Genomic DNA, 20,930 nt, shown 5'->3' on the forward strand with positions numbered 1-20,930 from the left:
CTGCTGCAAACATTGAGCAATTCCACTTTTTTTATCACTACATTATAGCCTTGTTATTAAACAAGGCTGTCTAGCAAAAGCATTTTACGACAGTAACTCCATTTTTATACCTGTGTTATTGAATGCATAGTTCAAAGACATTTTACTGCAAATACTGCATATATTTGAGTTAGCAGCCACATTACGGTGTTTCATAGACAATTCAGTAAAAAAATTACCTTCTTGAACCGGTAACATTAAACACACAGGGGGTCATTTGTTATTCTGAAATTCTAAATTAGGCATATTTCAGGTGCAGATTGTGGTGCAATGGTTAGTGAAGCCAGTAGTAAAGCCTACACAGAGATAACGTTTAATGGAAAGATTTGCACCAGTTCGGTGTTTTTGACCCCACCTGGTTTTGGCTTACTAAATCTAATGGAAATAACTGACCAAAAAACTGAAATGTGATCTTAGCCTAAGTGGTACGGCAGCAACTGCACCACCAGTCAGATGGGAGTCCAGCTTACATACAAGCTAATTGCTGGTTGCAAAAAGGTTTCTCATGACCACACATTTCATTATGGATGAGGAGGAGCAGATGCTGAGATAAAGTGAAAAGTACAGCACCAAGCGCTACATAAGGTAGTATAGTTAAGCTTGGTGCGACAATATAAAAGCAGCTGTAGGTATTGTTCTCACCTTTTTGGGTTGTGAGAAATCACAACCAATATATACGCATGTAATGCAAATTGAAGTCACCATGGCAGCAGATTGAAATACTCTCCAGGAGTAAACCGAACGTCAGATATTTGCGTCAAGGGGGGAGATTTATCAAACTAGTGTAAAGTAGAACTGACTTAGTTGAGCATAGCCACCAATCAAATTCCACCTTTCATTTTTCAAGGGAGCTGTGAAGAAATAAAGGTGGAATTTGATTAGTTGCGATGGGTAACTAAGCCAATTCTACTTTACACCAGTTTGCTAAATCTTCCCCAAGGTGTCTGGGGCACAGCTGTGTCTCAGATCAATGGATAAAGTAACGAACCAGTGCCAGACTCAAAGCTTCAGCAGATATCACACATTTTTATTCCAAAAACTGTGATGCGTTTTGAGGACCAACCCGTTCCTCATACAGACATTGGACATGTATGAGGAAGGGGTTGATCCCCGAAACACGTCACCGTTTTTTAAATAAAAATTAATGATATCTATTGAAGCTTGGAATCTGGAGCTGGTTATTCCTTTATCTATTCAGCTGAGACACAGCTGTGCCCCAGACAGCTTGACTCACAAAGAGGAGGAGTCTGAGCAGGACAAGAAGCAGCTGATGATGATGTCAAGGACAATGCACTGCTTGGGTATACAGGCTGGCTGCCACAAAGAAGAAGAGATGAAAGAATACAGACTTGTTCTGATTCAGAATGTTGGCAAGTTTTATTTTCCCACAGGATCCAGTAATGTGACCTTGTGCTGCTATAGGGCCCTGGTACCTACTGTATGTTTGTGTTTGAACACCCATGGCTTATTTTAATCCTTTAAGATCATGAATACAGCTGTGGTTTTGTATGCCAGCGTTGTGGAGAAAAATCTCTATGTGGTCTGGCATGTTTTGAGCCTGCGACATCACCAGTTTCTGATATGACCACAACAGAAGCAGATCTAACCCTGCCATTTTTTGGAAGGTTTTGGTCATATGTTGCCTCTGTTTGTTTATTGCTGACACGGCCACACGCTTCTCTTCTGATGCGATCTCCTCCTCACAACCCTGATCCAGCTCCCAGTCTCTGTCCAACACCCCATCATAGCCATAGTATTCCCCTCAGCACCACTTTTATCAGACTGTGATGTCATTGTGGGCTCTTTGGTCATTCTCCTGATTCTCTGCTCTGTATTTGCCCCAAGTGCAACTATTGCTACCACTACCCATTCACCACCACCTTAGCTACAAGTGCCACTATTACTACTACTACTTTCCGGATAGCTGGTGCTGCTACTGCTACTATTACCCACATTCTGACTCCTGGATGATGAGGCCTGGGTCTTTTGCTTTGCACTCTTTTGTTTTCCAGCCATATATTTTTTGGGCCTGCAAATGAAAAGTCATGGGTTTCGTACACTATTAAAAGGTTCTAGCAATATTGTGTGTTTTATTTCTATAACAAGACAGTGTTGTCAATGAAATGTTTTTGAACATTGCATTCAAAATCACTGGTTCAACAATAAATTTTTTGCACTAAAATGTCTATGAAACACCCTATAAAGTAATGCATCCACTAGCACAAATAGTGTCCGTGGGCATGCTGGTGAGAATGGCAAGCTGTACTCTTGCTTCCTTACATGATGGCAGGCGTATCATACACATGCAATCTGATGATTACTGGATAACTACCATTTTATACCCTCACTATCAAAGCAAAGTGGGGAATGTTTTCCTGTTGCTGAAAGGGAGGTCAATTGCTCTATTACCAGGACAAACTGTGTTCGCAGCTTGCCACAGCTCTGGTCAAGCAGACGCCTGCCTCTCGTGTGTCTGAGACTCCTGTCCACTCCCCGCAGAGTCGCCTAACTCCCACCGTCTCCGCTACCAGAAGCACCAGAAGCCACAGCAGCAGCCAGATCAGTATCATCAACATGATGGAGCAATTTTTTTATGTTCCATGCCAGGCTGATGCAAATCATCATACATATGAAATGGACACCAGGCAGTTTACCTTCAACCATATGGGCAAAAGTTTTCAGAATCAGTAAAACCATATATTTTTTGTGAATTCATGTTAATTATATTGCACCCATATATCTGTTAGACATATAATGTAATACTTACCAGCCCAAAGCGACTGTTGGAGAATTCAAGAATATCATTTAAATAGGAGAGGAGTGTCAAGAATTTTTGATCTCCATAGTCAAATCTTTCCCCAAACACAACTGAGCAAATGACATTGGAAACAGCTTGTCGTAGAATATATGTTGGGTCAATTGTGGTATCTGTTATCCAATATAAAGAGGTGGTCAGTCATATCCTTAACTATACAATATAATTCAAGCATTGGGAGAATATGTACCATGGTATGGATTGCTACACAGTATGGTGTGGTTTATAGCTATCTCACTACTGCTGACCAACATCAGTTTAATGTTGGCTGAACCCAATGATTCGAGCGGTCAGTAATAAATCTAGTGCTCAATAGTTTCCCAATTTCAAGTTTTGGGGAAAAGAAAGATCACATATGTTGGGTTTTAGGATACCCGATCCTTTGTTCCCCACAGACCAAGCATGCATGTTCATGGGTAATCCATAGAGATGTCTGTTGGGCAATAGCTAACTAGAGTTAGCTGAAAGTATGAGGCAAAACAGACATCCCATACCTGTGTCCTCCATAAATTTCTCAGTGAGAAATCTGGCTTCTTCTTGGATTCTTTCTTCAATGCTCCTCTTTCCCATTCCAAAATTTCTCAAAGTTGTCAAAGAAAATCGACGAAGGATTTTCCACCTCTCTCCACTGCTTGCAAAGATTCCTGTAAGTTCAAGCATACATTTCAAGCAATTGGACAGAATTAGAATTACATAGATACAACATACATAAATGCAACCATTATAGTGGCCAGAACAGGTAGAGTTAATGGGGTTTGACAGATCCTCTGATGACAATTGCATTTGGTCATTAACCGTCTAAGACAGTGTGGTCACCAGTCTGTACCCACTGTGGCCCTGCTGTAACCTCTGGGCATGGACTCTGTGTCCGTCACTATGCCTTCCAGTGTTCTGATTGTCAGAATCCTCTGCATGTTGCTTATTTAATGCTCCTGCCTATGCTCCACCCTATGTTTCCTAAGGTCTTATGCACATAATCGTATCCGTTTTGCGGTCTTCAAATAGCGGATCCACAAAATACGGATGCGGTCCACGTGCATCAGGCAATTTCCATGGTACCCAATGTAAAAGACCTATTCTTGTCAGCAAAATTGACAAGAATATTACAGTTTCTATCATTTGTGGCTCAGCCGCATGGATGTGGACAGCATATGGATGTGTACTGTCCTCTTTTTTTTGCAGATCCATAGAAATAAATGGGTCCATTTCAATGGGTATTTGTGATCCGCATGGATCACAAATACGGTCTTGTGCAAGAGGCCTTAGAAAGCACGTGCTCACCTTCGGCATCTTAAAGGGCCAATGCATGAACCTCCAAATCCTTGGGTATTTAAGACATCCTCTCCAGGCCAGGTGTCTAAGCTTTAGGTTCCCTGGTGACCAGCAAAGGTGTCTGGAAGTTTACTGCCAAATTTTGTAAGGGTTCATTCACATCACCGTTTAGCTTTCCGTTCTTCTGATCCATCAGAGAGAGAAAAAAAAAATGGATTCTGTAAAAAAAAATTATCCTGTTGCATCAGTTATGCATAGGATTGCATAGGATCCGTTTTTTTTACAGGATCCAGTAAAAAAAAAGGATCCTGTTGCATCAGTTGTCATCCATTTAAGGGTACTTTCACATTTGCGGCAGAGTGATCCGGCAAGTAGTTCCGTCGCCGGAATTGCCTGCCGGATCCGGTAATCTGCATGCAAACAGACAGCATTTGTAGACGGATCCAGATGCGGATCCGGCTCACAAATGCATTGCAAGAATGGATCCGTTTGTCATATGGACAAATGGATCAGTTTCTATTTTTTTTTCCACATTTTTAAAGGTCTGCGCATGTGCAAACTGGAAGGACGGATCCGGCATTGTGGTATTTTTAATGCCGGATCCAGCACTAATACATTCCTATGGAAAAAAATGCTGGATCCGGCATTCAGGCAAGTTTTTTTTGACGGAGATAAAACCGCATGCTGCGGTATTATCTCCGTCCTGAACAGTCAAAAAGACTGAACTGAAGACATCCTGATTAGGGTTGAGCGAACCTGAACTGTAAAAGTTCGGGTTCGGTGTTCGCCGCTTTCTTGTCGCTTTTTGAAAGGCTGCACAGCAGCCAATCAACAAGCGGCATACTACTTGCCCCAAGAGGCCATCACAGCCATGCCTACTAATGGCATGGCTGTGATTGGCCAGAGCAGCATGTGACCCAGGCTCTATATAAGCTTGGGTTACGTAGCGCTGCACGTCACTCTGCTGTGCTTAGTGTAGGGAGAGGATGCTGCTGGACTTGTGATTTCAGGGAGAGAATAGGAGAGAACTCAGCGATCTACAGACAAATAGTTGTGTGGGTGCAGGGCACTATCGTTTTACCCTGCCCTGAGCTCATTGACTAAAAATACTAACTTTTAGAATTCTGTTAGTTAGGTGGGCGGCGGCGGCCATTTTATGCATGATCAGTGCACCAGCACTGCATCTGAGCTTTTGGGACATTGCAAATCACCATTTTTTGGGGGCAAACTACAACATCTGTATTAGTCAGGGGGCAATTTAAGCTAGAAATACACCCATCATTTTCTGGGGTTTGAAAAACACACTTATTTGACAAAAAACACTATTTTCAGGTCTTGCAGCATCAGCACGTGTGAAATTACAGGCTTATATACTGCTGTCAAATTCAGTTGTTAAACAAACAGTCGTTTGGGCTCCAAAGATTTAGTTGGCAGCCTTTGATGCAGATGTCATTGTGAAATACACCCTTAATACATTTGGGTTACATTCAGAGATTTTAAATACCGCCATTTGGTGCACCAATATTGAATTCAGGCCCTGTGAGATACCACCTCAACATACAGGGGTTTGAATTAGGCATTTGAAATACAGCTATTTTAAAAACGGCCTTTTTGTGCAAAGATATATTTACTTCAGGCCTACAAAGGTTCAGACCGTGTGAGATACCCGCCTACATACAGGGGTTTGAATCAGGCATTTGAAATAGAGCCATTTGAAATACAGCCTTTTTGTGCAAAGATATATTTACTTCAGGCCTACACAGGTTCAGACCGTGTGAGATACCCCCCTACATACAGGGGTTTGAATCAGGCATTTGAAATACAGCCATTTGGTGCAAATAAATCTTTAATTCAGGCCTACACTGATTTAGGGCGTGTGTGAACCCCCCTATACATACAGGGGTTTGATTCAGCCATTTGAAATACAGCCATTTGAAATACAGCCTTTTTGTGCAAAGATATATTTAGTCAGGCCTACAGAGGTTCAGGCCCTCTGAGATACAACCTCTACATATAGGGGTTTGAATTAGACATTTGAAATACCATCATTTGAAATACATCCTTTTTGTGGAAAGATATCTTTACTTCAGGCCTACACTGGATCCGGGCGTGTATGATCCCCCCTCTACATACAGGGGTTTTATTCAGGCATTTGAAATACAGCCATTTTGGGCAAATAAATATTTAATTGAGTCTGGTTCAGGCCGTGTGAGATACACCCTTTACATACTGTCGTTCTATTCTTCTATTAATTAAACACCCATTTAGGGCAAGATCCGAAATTGGAAAAATATGAGGAAAGATTCAAATAAGGAACGTGGCTCAGGTTGTGGTGCTGCTGGTGGAGCTCCTGTTGCAGGGAATGTACGTGGTCGATCTGTGCCAGCTACATGCACAAGTGAAACCCCTTCCTCAGGTGCGAGTAGGTGACAGAACCTGCAGCGGTGTTTGGTCGGGCCTAATGCGGCTCTACGAATGGTGAGGCCTGAACAAGTACAGGCGATAGTAGATTGGGTTGCTGACAGTGGATCCAGTTCCTTCACATTGTCTCAAATCCAGTCTCCTGCAGAAAAACCACAGTTAGCACCTGCAGCCGATGTCCATCAGTCTTTCAACTCACCCCCTTGCAAATCACCAAAGCATTCTGAGCCCCAAGTTATGCAGCAGTCTCTTCTGCTTTTTGATGACTCTGTTAGCAGGGTTTCCCAGGGACATCCACCTAGCCCTGCCCCAGAAGGGGAAGAGATTGAGTGCACCAATGCCCAACCACTTATTTTTCAAGATGAGTACATGGAAGGACAATCGCAGCACGTCTCGGATGATGACGAAACACAGGTGCCAACTGCTGGGGCTTTCGAAACAGTGCAGACCGACAAGGAAGTCAGGGGTGAAGCCTGGGTGGAAGATGATGTGGAGGATGATGAGGTCCTCGACCCCACATGGAATCAAGGTCATGCGAGTGACCGATGTAGTTCGGAGGAAGAGGCGGTGGTCGCACAGAGCCACCAGCACAGCAGAAGAGGCAGTTCTTCAGACAATGTGCTGACGACAAGACACAAGTGGTTTCAACGCTGTGCAATCAGAGCCTGAAGCGAGGCATAAACGTTCTCAACCTGAGCGCAACCTGCATGACCAGGCATTTAAGTGCAAAGCAGTAGACACCTCAAACACCAAGAAAGGTCTCTGGCTCCTCCTGCTTCCTCTTCTGCTGCAGTCGCGGCCTTTTCATCCACCTCTGGAGTGACAGTGCCACCTGGCACCCTACAAACAGAGGATCTGCCAGCAACACCAACACCTGGGTCACCAAGCATCTCCACAATGTCAGCGTTCAGCTCTTCATATCCCAAACGCTGGAGAGGAAGTACCCCCCCTACCCACCCACGATCCCTAGCCCTGAATGCCAGCATTTCTAAATTACTTACCTTTGAAATGCTGTCATTCCGTCTGGTGGAGACGGATAGTTTTAAAGGCCTTATGCCGGTGGCTGTCCCACAGTACATCGTGCCCAGCCGCCACAACTTTTGAAGGCGAGCCATTCCTTCCCTTCACAACCAAGTAGGGGACAAAATCAGGTGTGCACTGCGCAACGCCATCTGTGGCAAGGTGCACCTGACTACGGATACGTGGACCAGTTAGCAAGGTCAGGGCCATTATATCTCCATAACAGCACACTGGGTAAATGCAGTGGCGGCTGGGACTAAGGCGGATAGCAGTTTGGCGCATGTCCTTCCACCACCGAGGATTGCAGGACGCTTCAGTTTGCCTCCTGTTGCTTCCTCCTCCTACTCCGCTTCCTCATCCTCTACCAGCTCCTCATCCGGTCAGCATAACACCTTAACCACCAACTTCAGCACAGCCAGGGGTAAACGACAGCAGGCAGTTTTAAAACTTATTTGTTTGGGGGATAAACCCCACACCGCTCAGGAGCTGTGGACGGGCCTTGAACAACAGACCGATGAGTGGTTTGTGCCAGTCAGCCTCAAGCCCGGCCTGGTGGTGTGCGATAATGGGCAAAATCTCGTAGCAGCTCTGGGACTAGCCGGTTTGACGCACATCCCTTGCCTGGCGCATGTGCTGAATTTGGTGGTGCAGAGATTCTATAAAAATTACCCCGATATGTCAGAGCTGCTGCATAAAGTGCGGGCCGTCTGTGCGCGCTTTCGGAGTTCTTACCCTGCTGCTGCTCACCTGTCAGCGCTGCAGCGTAACTTCGGCCTTCTCACTCACAGCCTCATATGCGACGTGCCCACAAGGTGGAACTCCACCTTGCACATGCAGGCCAGAATGTGCGAGCAGCAGCAGGCGATAGTGAAGTTTCAGCTGCAGCACGCACGGGTGAGTCGCTCGGCGGAACAGCAGCACTTCACCACCAATGACTGGGCCTCCATGCGAGACCTGTGTTCCTTGTTGGCTGTTTCGAGTACTCCACCAACATGGCCAGTGCCGATAACGCCGTTCTCAGCGTTACTATCCCACTTCTATGCCTCCTTGAAAAAACGCTCCTGGCGATGATGGAAGAGGATGTGGCACAGGAGGAGGAAGAGGAAGAGGGTTTCCGGCCAGTCATTCCCAAGTGGCTCCGAGGGTGGGTTCCTGCACCCACAAACCCAAGGTACACAATTGTCCAGCCCGGGTACAGTTCTGGAGGATGAGGAGGTGGAGGATGAGGAGGAGGAGGAGATGCAGGAGCGGAACCATGTTCACAGCAGGGTAGCACCCAGACCAGCTCATGGCCATCACTGGTGCGTGGATGGGGGATACAGAGGACACAGACGATACACCTCCCACAGAGGACAGCTTTTCGTTGCCTCTGGGCAGCCTTGCACACATGAGCGATTACATGCTGCAGTGTCTCCGCAACGACCGCCGAGTTGTCCATATTCTAACTTGTGCTGATTACTGGGTGGCCACGCTGCTGGATCCCCGTTACAAGGACAACGTACCGTCCTTAATTCTGTCACTGGAGCGTGATCGTAAGATTCGCGAGTACAAGCGCACGCTGGTAGACGCGCTGCTGGTGGCATTCCCACCTGACAGCGGGGGCACAGTGGAAGCTCAAGACGAAGGCAGAGGACGAGGAAGAGGTCGCCAACGCAGCTGGGGCACCGCCAGCACCTCAGAAGGCAGGGTTAGCATGGCCGACATGTGGAAAAGCTTTGTCAGCACGCCACAACAACCAGCACCACCAGCTGATATGGAACGTCTTAGCAGGAGGCAGCATTTTACCAACATGGTGGAGCAGAATGTGTGCACACGCCTACACGTACTGATTGACGGGTCTGCCCCCTTCAACTTCTGGGTCTCCAAATTGGGCACATGGCCTGATCTTGCCCTTTAAGCCTTGGAGGTGCTGGCCTGCCCTGCAGCCAGTGTATTATCTGAACATGTGTTTAGCACGGCAGGGGGCGTCATCACAGACAAGCGCAGCCGCCTGTCCACAGCCAATGTGGACAAGCTCACGTTCATTAAAATGAACCAGGCTTGGATCCCATATGTACCTTGTGCAGAATAGACATTTATACCACCATCAAACATACATTCTTGTACTCAAGTCAAGTGCAATGATTCTTTGTTTTCTTTTTTTTTGTCACAATACCCCCTTGTGCCGTGAATGAACCCCTGCTCTGCATTGCTGACAGGGAACTAAATTTAGTGAAAACATCTGTTACTGATCGGAAGATGCGCGACTACAAGCGCACGCTGCTGATGGCATTCCCACCTGACAGCGGGGGCACAGTGGAAGCACAAGGCGAAGGCAGAGAAGGAGGAAGAGGTCGCCAACGCAGCAGGGGCACCACCAGCACCTGAGAAGGCAGGGTTAGCATGGCCCAATTGTGGAAAAGCTTTGTCAGCCTTGGAGGTGCTGACCTGCCCTGCAGCCAGTGTATAGTGTGAACGTGTGTTTAGCACGGCAGAGAGCATTATCACCGACCACAGCCAATGTGGACAAGCTTACGTTTATTAAAATGAACCAGGCATGGATTCCACAGGACTTGTCCGTACCTTGTGCAGAATAGACAGTTATACCAGCCTCAACCATCTATTCTTGTACTCAAGTGCACTTATTCTTTGTTTTATTTTGTTATATGTCCCAATATTTTGGGGGATACCCCAATTTATAAATAAAAAATAACACAAATCAGTGTTGGCTACCTATTCCTCCTTCACCGCCGCTTCCACCTACACCGCCACGTAAACCTACACCGCTACATCCACCGATCCACCGCCTCCTCAACCTCCTACTCCTAGATCTTGATTGTTATTTTAAAATTTTCTGTATTTTATGTTATTTTAAGTCATTTCCCTATCCACATTTGTTTGCAGAACAGTTGCCATGCTCTTAAGCACATTTTGATGCCTTTTGCAGCCCTCTAGCCCTTTCCAGGACTATTTTAGAGCCATTTTAGTGCCCAAAAGTTCGGGTCCCCATTGACTTCAATGGGGTTCGGGTTCAAGTTCGGGTCACGTTCGGGTCCCGAACCCGAACTTTTTTTTCAAGTTCGACCAAACTCGTCGAACCCGAACATCCAGGTGTCCGCTCAACTCTAATACTGATGCATCCAGAACGGATTGCTCTCCATTCAGAATGCATGGGGATAAAACTGACCAGTTCTTTTCCGGTATAGAGCCCCTAGGACGGAACTCAATGCCGGAAAAGAAAAACGCTAGTGTTAAAGTACCCTATGCCATTTCGTTTTTTTTAGGGTACTTTCACACTTGCATTGTTAGATTTCGGCAGGCAGTTCCATCACCGGAACTGCCTGCCGGATCTGGAACTCTGTATGCAAACGGATAGCATTTGCATACGGATCTGGATGCGGATCCGGCTGACAAATGCATTGAAACACTGGATCCGTCTCTCCGGTGTCATCCAGAAAAATGGATCCAGTATTTAATTTTCTCACATTTTTAGAGGTCTGCGCATGCGCAGACTGGGAAACCGGATCCTGCAATGAAATGGCTTAAATGGATGACAGCTGATGCAACAGGATCTCTCTTCTTCTGATGGATCAGAAGAACGGAAAGCTAAACGGTGATGTGAATGCACCCTAAATCTGACATGTGTCACTTTTCGTGGTAATAACTTGGGAACACTCTTACTTATACAACCAATTTTGAGATTGTTTTCTCATGACACATCATACTTAATGTTAGTGGTAAAGTTGAGTCTATAAGTTTTTCATTCATTTATAAAAAAAATCCAAAATTTTCCCAAAATTTTGAAAAATTCGCAATTTTATAAATTTGAAATTCTCAGCTTTTAAGACGGATAGTAATACCTCATAATATACTTATTACTTAACATTTCCCATATGTCTGCTTTATGTTGGCATTATTTTGTAGATATTTTTTTTTTTTAGGAAGTTAGAAGTCTAATGAAATTTCCCAAACCAATTTTTTAAAGGACAAATTCAGTTTTGAAGTCACTTTGTGGGTATTACATAATATAATATATACAGTATTAGATAATAATATAGATAATACAAACTACCCATAAATGTCCCCATTTTACAAACTACGCCCCTCAAATTTTTCAAAACAGATTTTAGAAACTGTGTTAACATGAATTAAAGGAAAATATAGGAGACATTACAAAATGTCACTTTTCTTTGCAAATTTTCCATTTTAAACCAATTTTCCTGTAAAACAGCAAGGTTTTACAGCAAAACAAACCTAAATGTTTATTACTCTGATTCTGATTTATGTGATCATAAACTGCTGTGTAGCCACACCGCAGGGCTCAGAAGGGACAGAGCACCAAATGGCTTTTGCAGGGAAGATTTTGCTGTAATAATTTTCTGGGCCCAAATTGCATTCGAATACCTTCTGATGCACTCCTACATTAGAAACCCCACAAAAGTGGCCCCATGTTGGAAACCACAACCCCCAAGGAGTATTTCAAGGGTGGTAGGGAGCACTTTGTTTCATAGAAAAAATAAACACTTGGCTGTGAAGATGAAAAATTTCAAATTTTACAAAAATATTTCACTTTAGGCCCAAATTTTTCACTATTTATTATCCATTTTCTCCTGAGCACACCAACAGGGCTAAGAATGAGGCACAATATTGTTTTTGAAGGGCAGATTTTTCTGGAACCGTTTTTGGGTGCCATGTCACATTTGAAGAAACCTTGATGCACCTCTAGAAAGGAAACCCCAAAAAGTGACCCCATTTTGGAAACTACACCTCTCAAGCAATTGAACTAGAGTTATAGTGAGCACTTTAACCCAACAAGCATTTCATAGAATTAAGAAACACTTTGCAATAAAATGTTGCTTTAGCCCCAAATTTTTCATTTTCTCAAGGCATAACAGGAGAAAATGCACTACATAATTTGTTATGCGATTTTTCCTGAATACAAAAACACCCCATATGTCATCGTAAACTGCTGTTTGGGTGCACGACATTTTTATTTGTTTATTGACTGAGCTATGTGAGGGTTTGTTTGTTGCAGGACAAGCTGTAGAACAGTTTCACTACTTTTTCAGCATAAAATCACTTTTAGAATAAAAGTAAATTATATTTTGCATAGCCATATACAAACATCCATAATTTTTTTTTTCTCTATTTTTTTTTATGTGTGAAGATGGGCAGTTTTTATTGGTGTCATGTTGGCATGCATATGACTTTTTTTTATCACTTTTTGTTCAATTTTTTGGGGGAGGTAAGGTGACAATCACAGCATTTTTTAAGGCATTCACTATGCGGGATTACGAACATGATTCTTTTATTGTTACAGATGTGGCAGTACCAATTATGCGTGGATTATTATTATTATTATTTATTTATTTATTACAATTTTTTTATCAATTATAAATAAGTGAATATGGGAAAAAGAAATTCATTTTTATTTTAATTTTTATTTCATTTTTTTACCTTTTATTTTTTTTTACACTTTTTTTTTTATCAAGTCCCACTTGGATCTTGAAGATCCAGTCAACCTGATGGCTATACAGTGCATTGCAATAGTCATTTATTGCAATGCACTGTACTGTTAGATTTACACTGACACCAAGCCTGACACTAAGGCCCCTTTCACACGGGCGAGTTTTCCGCGCTGGTGCAATGCGCGAGGTGAACGCATAGCACCCGCACTGAATCCTGACCCATTCATTTTATATTGGGCTGTGCACATGAGCGGTGATTTTCACGCATCACTTGTACGTTGCGTGAAAATCGCAGCAAGCTCTATTTTGTGCGTTTTTCACGCAATGCAGGCCCCATAGAAGTGAGTGGGGCTGCGTGAAAATGTGCGGATGCGGTGCGATTTTCACGCACGGTTGCTAGGAGACGATCGGGATGGGGACCCGATAATTATTATTTTCCCTTATAACATAGTTATACAGAATGCATAGTACAATAGGGCTGGAGGGGTTAAAAAATAAAAAAATAAAAAATTAACTCACTTTAATCCACTTGTTCGCGCAGCCAGCATCTCTTCTGTCTTCTTCTTTGAGGCATAGGACCTTTGATGACGTCACTACATTCATCACATGGTCCGTCACATGATCCAAGGTGAGTTCAATTATTTTTTTTATTTTTTTAACCCCTCCAGCCCTATTGTACTATGCATTCTGTATTCAGAATGCTATTATTTTCCCTTATAACCATGTTATAAGGGAAAATAATACAATCTACACAACCTTGAACCCAAACCTGAACTTCTGTGAAGAAGTTCGGGTCTGGGTACCACATTCAGTTTTTTATCACGCGCGTGCAAAAAGCATTGCACCCGCGCGATAACAACTAAACAACGGAACGCAATCGCTGTCAAAACTGACTGCAATTGGGAAACTACTTGCCGCAACGCATCCGGACCTTATCCGGACACGCTCGTGTGAAAGAGGCCTAAGGCTTAGATACATGGCAAGTCTGGATGCCTTTGTAAGGCATCTAGTTGCTATTATACCCATCAGGCCACTGCCGTTGCGGAGCAGTGCCCTGATGGGGGAGAAAGGGATTCCACTCCCTCTATTACCCCTATGGATGCCGTGGGTGGCTACTGCCCACAGCATCTAAGCAGTTAAACGGCGGAGATCGATGCCAACATATATGTTACAGCTGACACTTGCTGCATAGGTCGCGCAGCCATCCTGAAACAGGAAAAAGGGGGCATAGTGGGTGCTGCAGGCAGGGGAGGATTGGGAACTTAAAGTGGCCCTGGAAAAAATACTAAAAGTGGCCCAGTTTTGTAGTCAGGTACTAATTGATGGAAGGCAGGGCCAGCAATACCATATTGCGGCACATTAAACCACCTCAGAGCCAAATACCACAGTCCATCATAAAATACTGCCAGCAGCACAAAATACATCCCCAAAATCTCTCAGTGGCCGGCCGTGAGGAGGGCCCAGGCAGCCCTCTGGGCATCGGCCCACCGGGAAATTTCCCTGTAAGGTCTATGGCCAATCCATCCCTGGTTGCATGGCACATTGGGGCTGAATCAGGGCACATTGGAGTCTGAAGAAAAAGGATTGGGGCAAAATGAGGGCCACAGGGGACAGCAGGGGGGAGGCTCTTTATTTCAGCAGGTTAGTATCAGAACCTGCAACCAGCATTAGAATTCTCTAATTGGCTAGTCTTTACAGACTAGCCAATCAGAGCAATCTCTGGCTCTGGACTGCCTTCATTAGTCCTGGGCTGAGTAGCTGAGATACCTTAACATACGGGGCACTAAGGGGGCATAACTACTGTGAGGGGGCACTTAGGGGGTATCATCACTCAGGGGGCACAATTGTAAAGGTTAGAGTCATGGCTTAAAGTGTAACTGTCATAGTTTTTTTATTTTTGTAATGTATAGGAGCAGTGATGCTGACCATTTTTGTAATATACCTTAATTACTTAAATTGTACATTTCTATTAGAAAACTAGTTCTAAAGTGGCCCATTTTGAGCCTTAGCAACACACCTCTGTCTTCTGTTTACATAACAGTGGAGACTTACTCAACATTGACTGTGTTATGTAAACAGAAGACAGAGGAGCATTGTTAAGGCTCAAAATGGGCCACTATTTTTCTAATAGAAATGTATGATTTCAGTACTTAAAGTATATTACAAAAATGCTCAGTATCATTGCCCCTACACATTACACAAAAAAAAAATGACAGTTACACTTTAATATAGGAAGAAAAAAAATTGCTGCACAACACAGAATTTATCCCTCTGTTTTCTTTCTAGGGGGTTTGGGTCTCCAACCTATGGCTCTCCAGCTGACAGAAAACTACAACTCTGTCCTGGCCTGGCAGCCCGAGGCTCTCTGGACATGCAGGGTGTTTCACATGTACTCTTGACTAAGAATAAAAATAAAAAAAATCAGCTTTTTTTCTGAAACAGCTCCATTTCTGTTCTTGGACTGTGTCTGGTATTGCAGGAGTAAGTAGCAATACAGGACACAATGAGAAAAACAGCGGTGCTGTTTCTGGAACGTCAAGCAACTCTTTTAGATACAGGTGAAACTCGAAATATTAGAATATTGTGCAAAAATTAATTTGTTTCAGTAATGCAACTTAAAAGGTGAAACTAATATATGAGATAGACTCATTACATGCAAAGCAAAATATTTCAAGCCTTTACTTGTTATGATTTGGATGATTATGGCCTACAGCTTAAGAAAACCCCAAATTCACAATCTCAGAAAATTAGAATATTGTAAAAAAAGGTTCAATATTCTAGGCTCCAAGTGTCACACTCTAGTCAGCTAATTAATCCATAACACCTGCAAAGGGTACCTGAGCCTTTAAATTGTCTCAGTCTGGTTCAGTAGGAATCACAATCATTGGAAAGACTGATGACCTGACAGTTGTGCAGAAAACCATCATTGACACCCTCCATAAGGAGGGAAAGCCTCAAAATGTAATTGAAAAAGAAGTTGGATGTTCCCAAAGTGCTGTATCAAAGCACATTAATAGAAAGTTATGTGGAAGGGACAAGTGTGGAAGAAAAAGGTGCACAAGCAGCAGGGATGATCGCAGCCTGGAGAGGATTGTTAGGAAAAGGCCATTCAAAAGTGTTGGGGACTTTCACAAGGAGTGGCCTGAGGCTGGAGTTAGTGCATCAAGAGCAACCATACACAGACGGATCCTGGACATGGGCTTCAAATGTCGTATTCCTCTTGTCAAGCCTCTCCTGAACAACAAACAACGTCAGAAGCGTCTTACCTTGGCTAAAGTAAAAAAAAACTGGTCTGTTGCTCAGTGGTCCAAAGTCCTCTTTTCTGATGAGAGCAACCTTTGCATCTCATTTGGAAACCAAAGACCCAGAGTCTGGAGGAAGAATGGAGAGGCACACAATACAAGATGCTTGAAGTCCAGTATTGAAGTTTCCACAGTCTGTGTTGATTTGGTGAGACATGTCATCTGCTGGTGTTGGTCCACTGTGCTTCATTAAGTCCAGAGTCAAAGCAGCCGTCTACCAGGAGATTTTGGAACACTTCATGCTTCCTTCCGCAGAAGAGCTTTATGGAGATAGTGACTTCATTTTCCAGCTTGACTTAGCACCTGCCCACACTGCCAAAAGTACCAAAACCTGGTTCAATGACCATGGGATTACTGTGCTTGATTGGCCAGCAAATTCGCCTGACTTGAACCCCATAGAGAATCTATGGGGCATTGCCAAGAGAAAGATGAGAGACATGAGACCGAACAATGCAGAAAAGCTGAAGGCTGCTGTTGAAGCATCCTGGTCTTTCATAACACCTCAGCAGTGCCATAGGCTGATAGCATCCATGCCATGCCGCATTGAGGCAGTAATTGATGCAAAAGGGGCCCAAACCAAGTACTGAGTACATATGCATGATTATACTTTTCAGAGGTCCTACATTTTTCTATTTAACTTTTTTTTTATGGATTTCATGTAATATTCTAATATTCTGAGATTGTTAATATGGGGTTTTCATAAGCTGTAAACCATAATCATCCAAATTATTACAAATAAAGGCTTGAAATATCTCGCTTTGCATGTCTATCTCATTTATTAGTTTTACTTTTAGGCCTCTTTCACACGGGCGTTGCGGGAAAATGTGCGGGTGCATTGCGGGAACACGTGCGATTTTTCCGCGCGAGTGCAAAACATTGTAATGCGTTTTGCACTCGCATGAGAAAAATCGCGCGTGTTTGGTACCCAAACCCGAACTTCTTCACAGAAGTTCGGGCTTGGGATCGGTGTTCTGTAGATTGTATTATTTTCCCTTATAACATGATTATAAGGGAAAATAATAGCATTCTGAATACAGAATGCATAGTAAAATAGCGCTGGAGGGGTTAAAAAAAAATTAAAATAATTTAACTCACCTTAATCCACTTGATCGCGGAGCCGGTATCTCCTTCTGTCTTCATCTTAGCTGTGTGGAGCAACAGGACCTGTGGTGATGTCACTCCAGTCATCACATGATCCATCACATGATCTTTTACCATGGTGATGGATCATGTGATGGACCATGTGATGACCGGAGTGACGTCACCACAGGTCCTGTTGCTCCACACAGCTAAGATGAAGACAGAAGGAGATGCCGGCTCCGCGATCAAGTGGATTAAGGTGAGTTAAATTATTTTTTATTTTTTTTTCCCCCTAAGCGCTATTTTACTATGCATTCTGTATTCAGAATGCTATTATTTTCCCTTATAACCATGTTATAAGGGAAAATAATAATGATCGGGTCTCCATCCCGATAGTCTCCTAGCAACCGTGCGTGAAAATCGCACCGCATCCGCACTTGCTTGAGGATGCTTGCGATTTTCATGCAACCCTATTCACTTCTATGGGGCCTGCGTTGCGTGAAAAACGCAGAATATAGAGTATGCTGCGATTTTCACGCAACGCACAAGTGATGCGTGAAAATCACCGTTCATGTGAACAGCCCCATAGAAATGAATGGGTCGTATTCAGTGCGGGTGCAATGCGTTCAACTCACGCATCGCATCCGCGCGGAATACTTGCCCGTGTGAAAGGGGCCTTAAAGTTGCATTACTGAAATAAATGAACTTTTGCACAATATTCAAATTTTTCAAGTTTCACCTGTATTTATATACTAAACCTCAAGATACCATGCAGAGAAGATCCATGTAAGGAGGTTCAGAGCTACCGAGAAAACAAAGCCCAATAAACTGATTACTTAACCCCATTAGTGACCAGTCTGTTTTGGGCCTTACTGACCAGGCGTTTTCCTTCCTTCTTTTTATCATCAGCTTCCAAGAGCTATAACCTTTTTTATTTTTCTGTCTATATAGCTTTATGAGGTCTTGAGTTTTTTACGGGACAATTGTCCGTTATAAATGGTGTCATTTTTGGAGACACATAACTTTCTGATTAACTTTTATTCATTCTTTTTGGGAGGGAGAGGGGAAAAAACAACAATACAGCCACTGAATTTTTATGTTATATAATAACATAATATCTTTATTTTATGGGTCAGTACAATTACAGAGATACCAAATACATATAGTTTATTTTTTTACGGTTTACTACTTTTTTGCAATAAAACAAAAAAAAGGAAGAAAATCTTTTTGTGTCACCGCTTCTTTTTTATTTTTGTTTCTGTAGAGTTGTTTGAGGCCTTGATTTTTGCGACATGACTTGTGATTTTCATCTGTATCATTTTGGGGTAAATTAAGCTTTTTGGTCGCTCGTTAATAATTTTTTTCGGTGGCGAATAAATTAGCAATTCTGGCATTTATTGTTGCTTTTGTTTTTTTATGGAGGGGATAATTTACATGATATGTGAGTAGGGTTACTGAGATTGTGAGATTTTATTTTTGCAATTTTTATTAAAAAAATTCAATGGCATTGGAATTTTTTAAATTTATTAAATGTTTTTTTAACAACTTAATAGTCCCATAAGGGAACTATAACAGCTAATCATTTGATTGCTTCTAAAATGTAGTGCACTCTCCTTATAGTACATTGCATTTTAATGTCAGTGCTATGCTGATGTTGACCAGCAGGCTGCACCAGAGAGGCACAGCCTGCTGGAAAACACTTAAGGCAGGCTTGGGGCCTACACCAGGTCACAGCCAGATTTTACACACATGGGCACCCCGCAATCGCATTTGAGGGGTGCTGATGGGAGACAGAGGGAGTCCACTCCTTTTGTCACTGCTGTTATTCAGTGGGCGCCATTGCTAAGCTCTCGCTCTCCACTGCGCAGCGCTTAGACCGGGCCATGCCTCTGTGAAAAGGCGATTGCTCAGCCTAAGGCTCCTTGGTGACTACTGTAAAAAGGCATATTGGTGGTCCCTAAGGGGTTAAGGACAAACCTACTTGTGAAATAGCCATAAATTCCCTCAACTGTGATTTGCTTTTAAAAAAACTGTAAGAGAAATATGATTTCTGTCTATATTAGAGATAGGGCCTGTGTACATTATAGAATAATCAAATAAATCAAAGAAAATAAGATATTTTTATATTATTCATTTACTTTATTAGCTTACCAAAGTCCTTTGAAAAAAACTCTCCTACTCCTGTGTATCCTCTATCACTAAATGCATCGCTGCGGTCCACCAATGATTCCTTCACAGCATCGTACCCAATCAGTACTATCACCTGAAGGTTGCCTATGTAGAGCGTATAGACAGGTCCATACTTCTCACTCAGCTAGACAGATATAGAAAACATAAAAAGTAGTGAGTGTAACATGTACAGTAGGTTCAAATGCAATGGCACTCTGCAACCAGCATTCTGCCCTGCGTCTATGCTTTGTATATGTATTTCGCCATAGCAATGTGCACCTACATATAGGGTTGTGCTGATTGAATCCCCCACATTTTTTCTATGTACAGTAGGTTGTTTTCATATTAGAGTATTACAGATCTGAGCAGGAAATGTATACTTACGGATGAGGATCTTGTCCAGTGAGGTCAAGAACACTTTAGTTAGAAGAAGTTTGGGAAAGGCTTTCTGGAGATCGTGAGTTAGGAGACGAATCCTGCACAGACTAGTAATATGCTATCAGGTAATTCTGTGTAAATGGGGTGGTGGGTACATTTTAGAATTCCCTTTTAATAGCCAGAGAGGAGAACAGCTATAAGATCAGCCCTCTGGAGGACCCAACAGATCCATGTATTAATTTAGCCTATTCATTTCAGTAGACACCATATAATACTTACATTTTCACTGTGGAGGTGCTGCAGGCACATTGAGCACTTGCTGTTGGGTTTCTATAGCTAATTGCTGATTGGTGCTCATGACAAACCATCAGCTACTTGACAAGGAATCCTTTTAACAAAACTAGCGGGAAAACTAGTGTGAAAAAAAAAAAGGGCTTCTTAGCCGTTGTGTGGTAAAGTGCGAAAATTACAGCCCTTTTTGGCGTGTAGCAAAAGTGGCGAGTGGCAAAAAATTATATATTATTTGCCGTTCAGCGGTGCAGTTATATGTTCTAAAGCCCTTTTTGGCGTGTATTAGTGGTAAAAAAATATATATTATTTGCCGTTCAGCGGTGCAGTTATACAGTCAGGTCCATAAATATTGGGACATTGACACAGTTGTAACATTTTTGGCTCTATACACCACCACAATGGATTTAAAATGAAACAAACAAGATGTGCTTTAACGGCAGACCGTCAGCTTTAATTTGAGGGTATTTACATCCAAATCAGGTGAACTGTGTAGGAATTGCAATAGTTTACATATGTGTCTCCCACTTGTTAAGGAACCAAAAGTAATGGGACAATTGGCTTCTCAGCTGTTCCATGGCCAGGTGTGTGTTATTTCCTCATTACCGCAATTACAATGAGCAGATAAAAGGTCCAGAGTTCATTTCAAGTGTGCAATTTGCATTTGGAATCTTTTGCTGTCAGCTCTCAAGATGAGAT

The 20,930-nt window shown here is 43.0% G+C and overlaps 1 protein-coding gene across 2 annotated transcripts in view; it reads right to left on the reverse strand.

Moving 5' to 3' along the window:
- Positions 1-20,930, reverse strand: part of LOC121009418 (cytochrome P450 2G1-like) — a 130,878-nt gene that overhangs the window by 91,459 nt on the left and 18,489 nt on the right. Inside the window, exons 2-4 of one of the 2 annotated variants that reach the window (XM_040442529.1) lie at positions 19,548-19,710; positions 3,349-3,498; positions 2,807-2,967 (exon numbers count right to left, since the gene is read on the reverse strand). The exons of the other annotated variant lie outside the window; for it this stretch is intronic. Of the exons in view, the coding sequence (XP_040298463.1) occupies positions 2,807-2,967; positions 3,349-3,498; positions 19,548-19,710 (474 nt within the window). The remainder of the gene's footprint in view (positions 1-2,806; positions 2,968-3,348; positions 3,499-19,547; positions 19,711-20,930) is intronic. 2 annotated transcript variants of the gene reach the window in all.

The sequence above is a fragment of the Bufo bufo genome, chromosome 8 (genome assembly GCF_905171765.1).
Source record: "Bufo bufo chromosome 8, aBufBuf1.1, whole genome shotgun sequence".
Classification (NCBI taxonomy): Eukaryota; Metazoa; Chordata; class Amphibia; order Anura; family Bufonidae; genus Bufo; species Bufo bufo.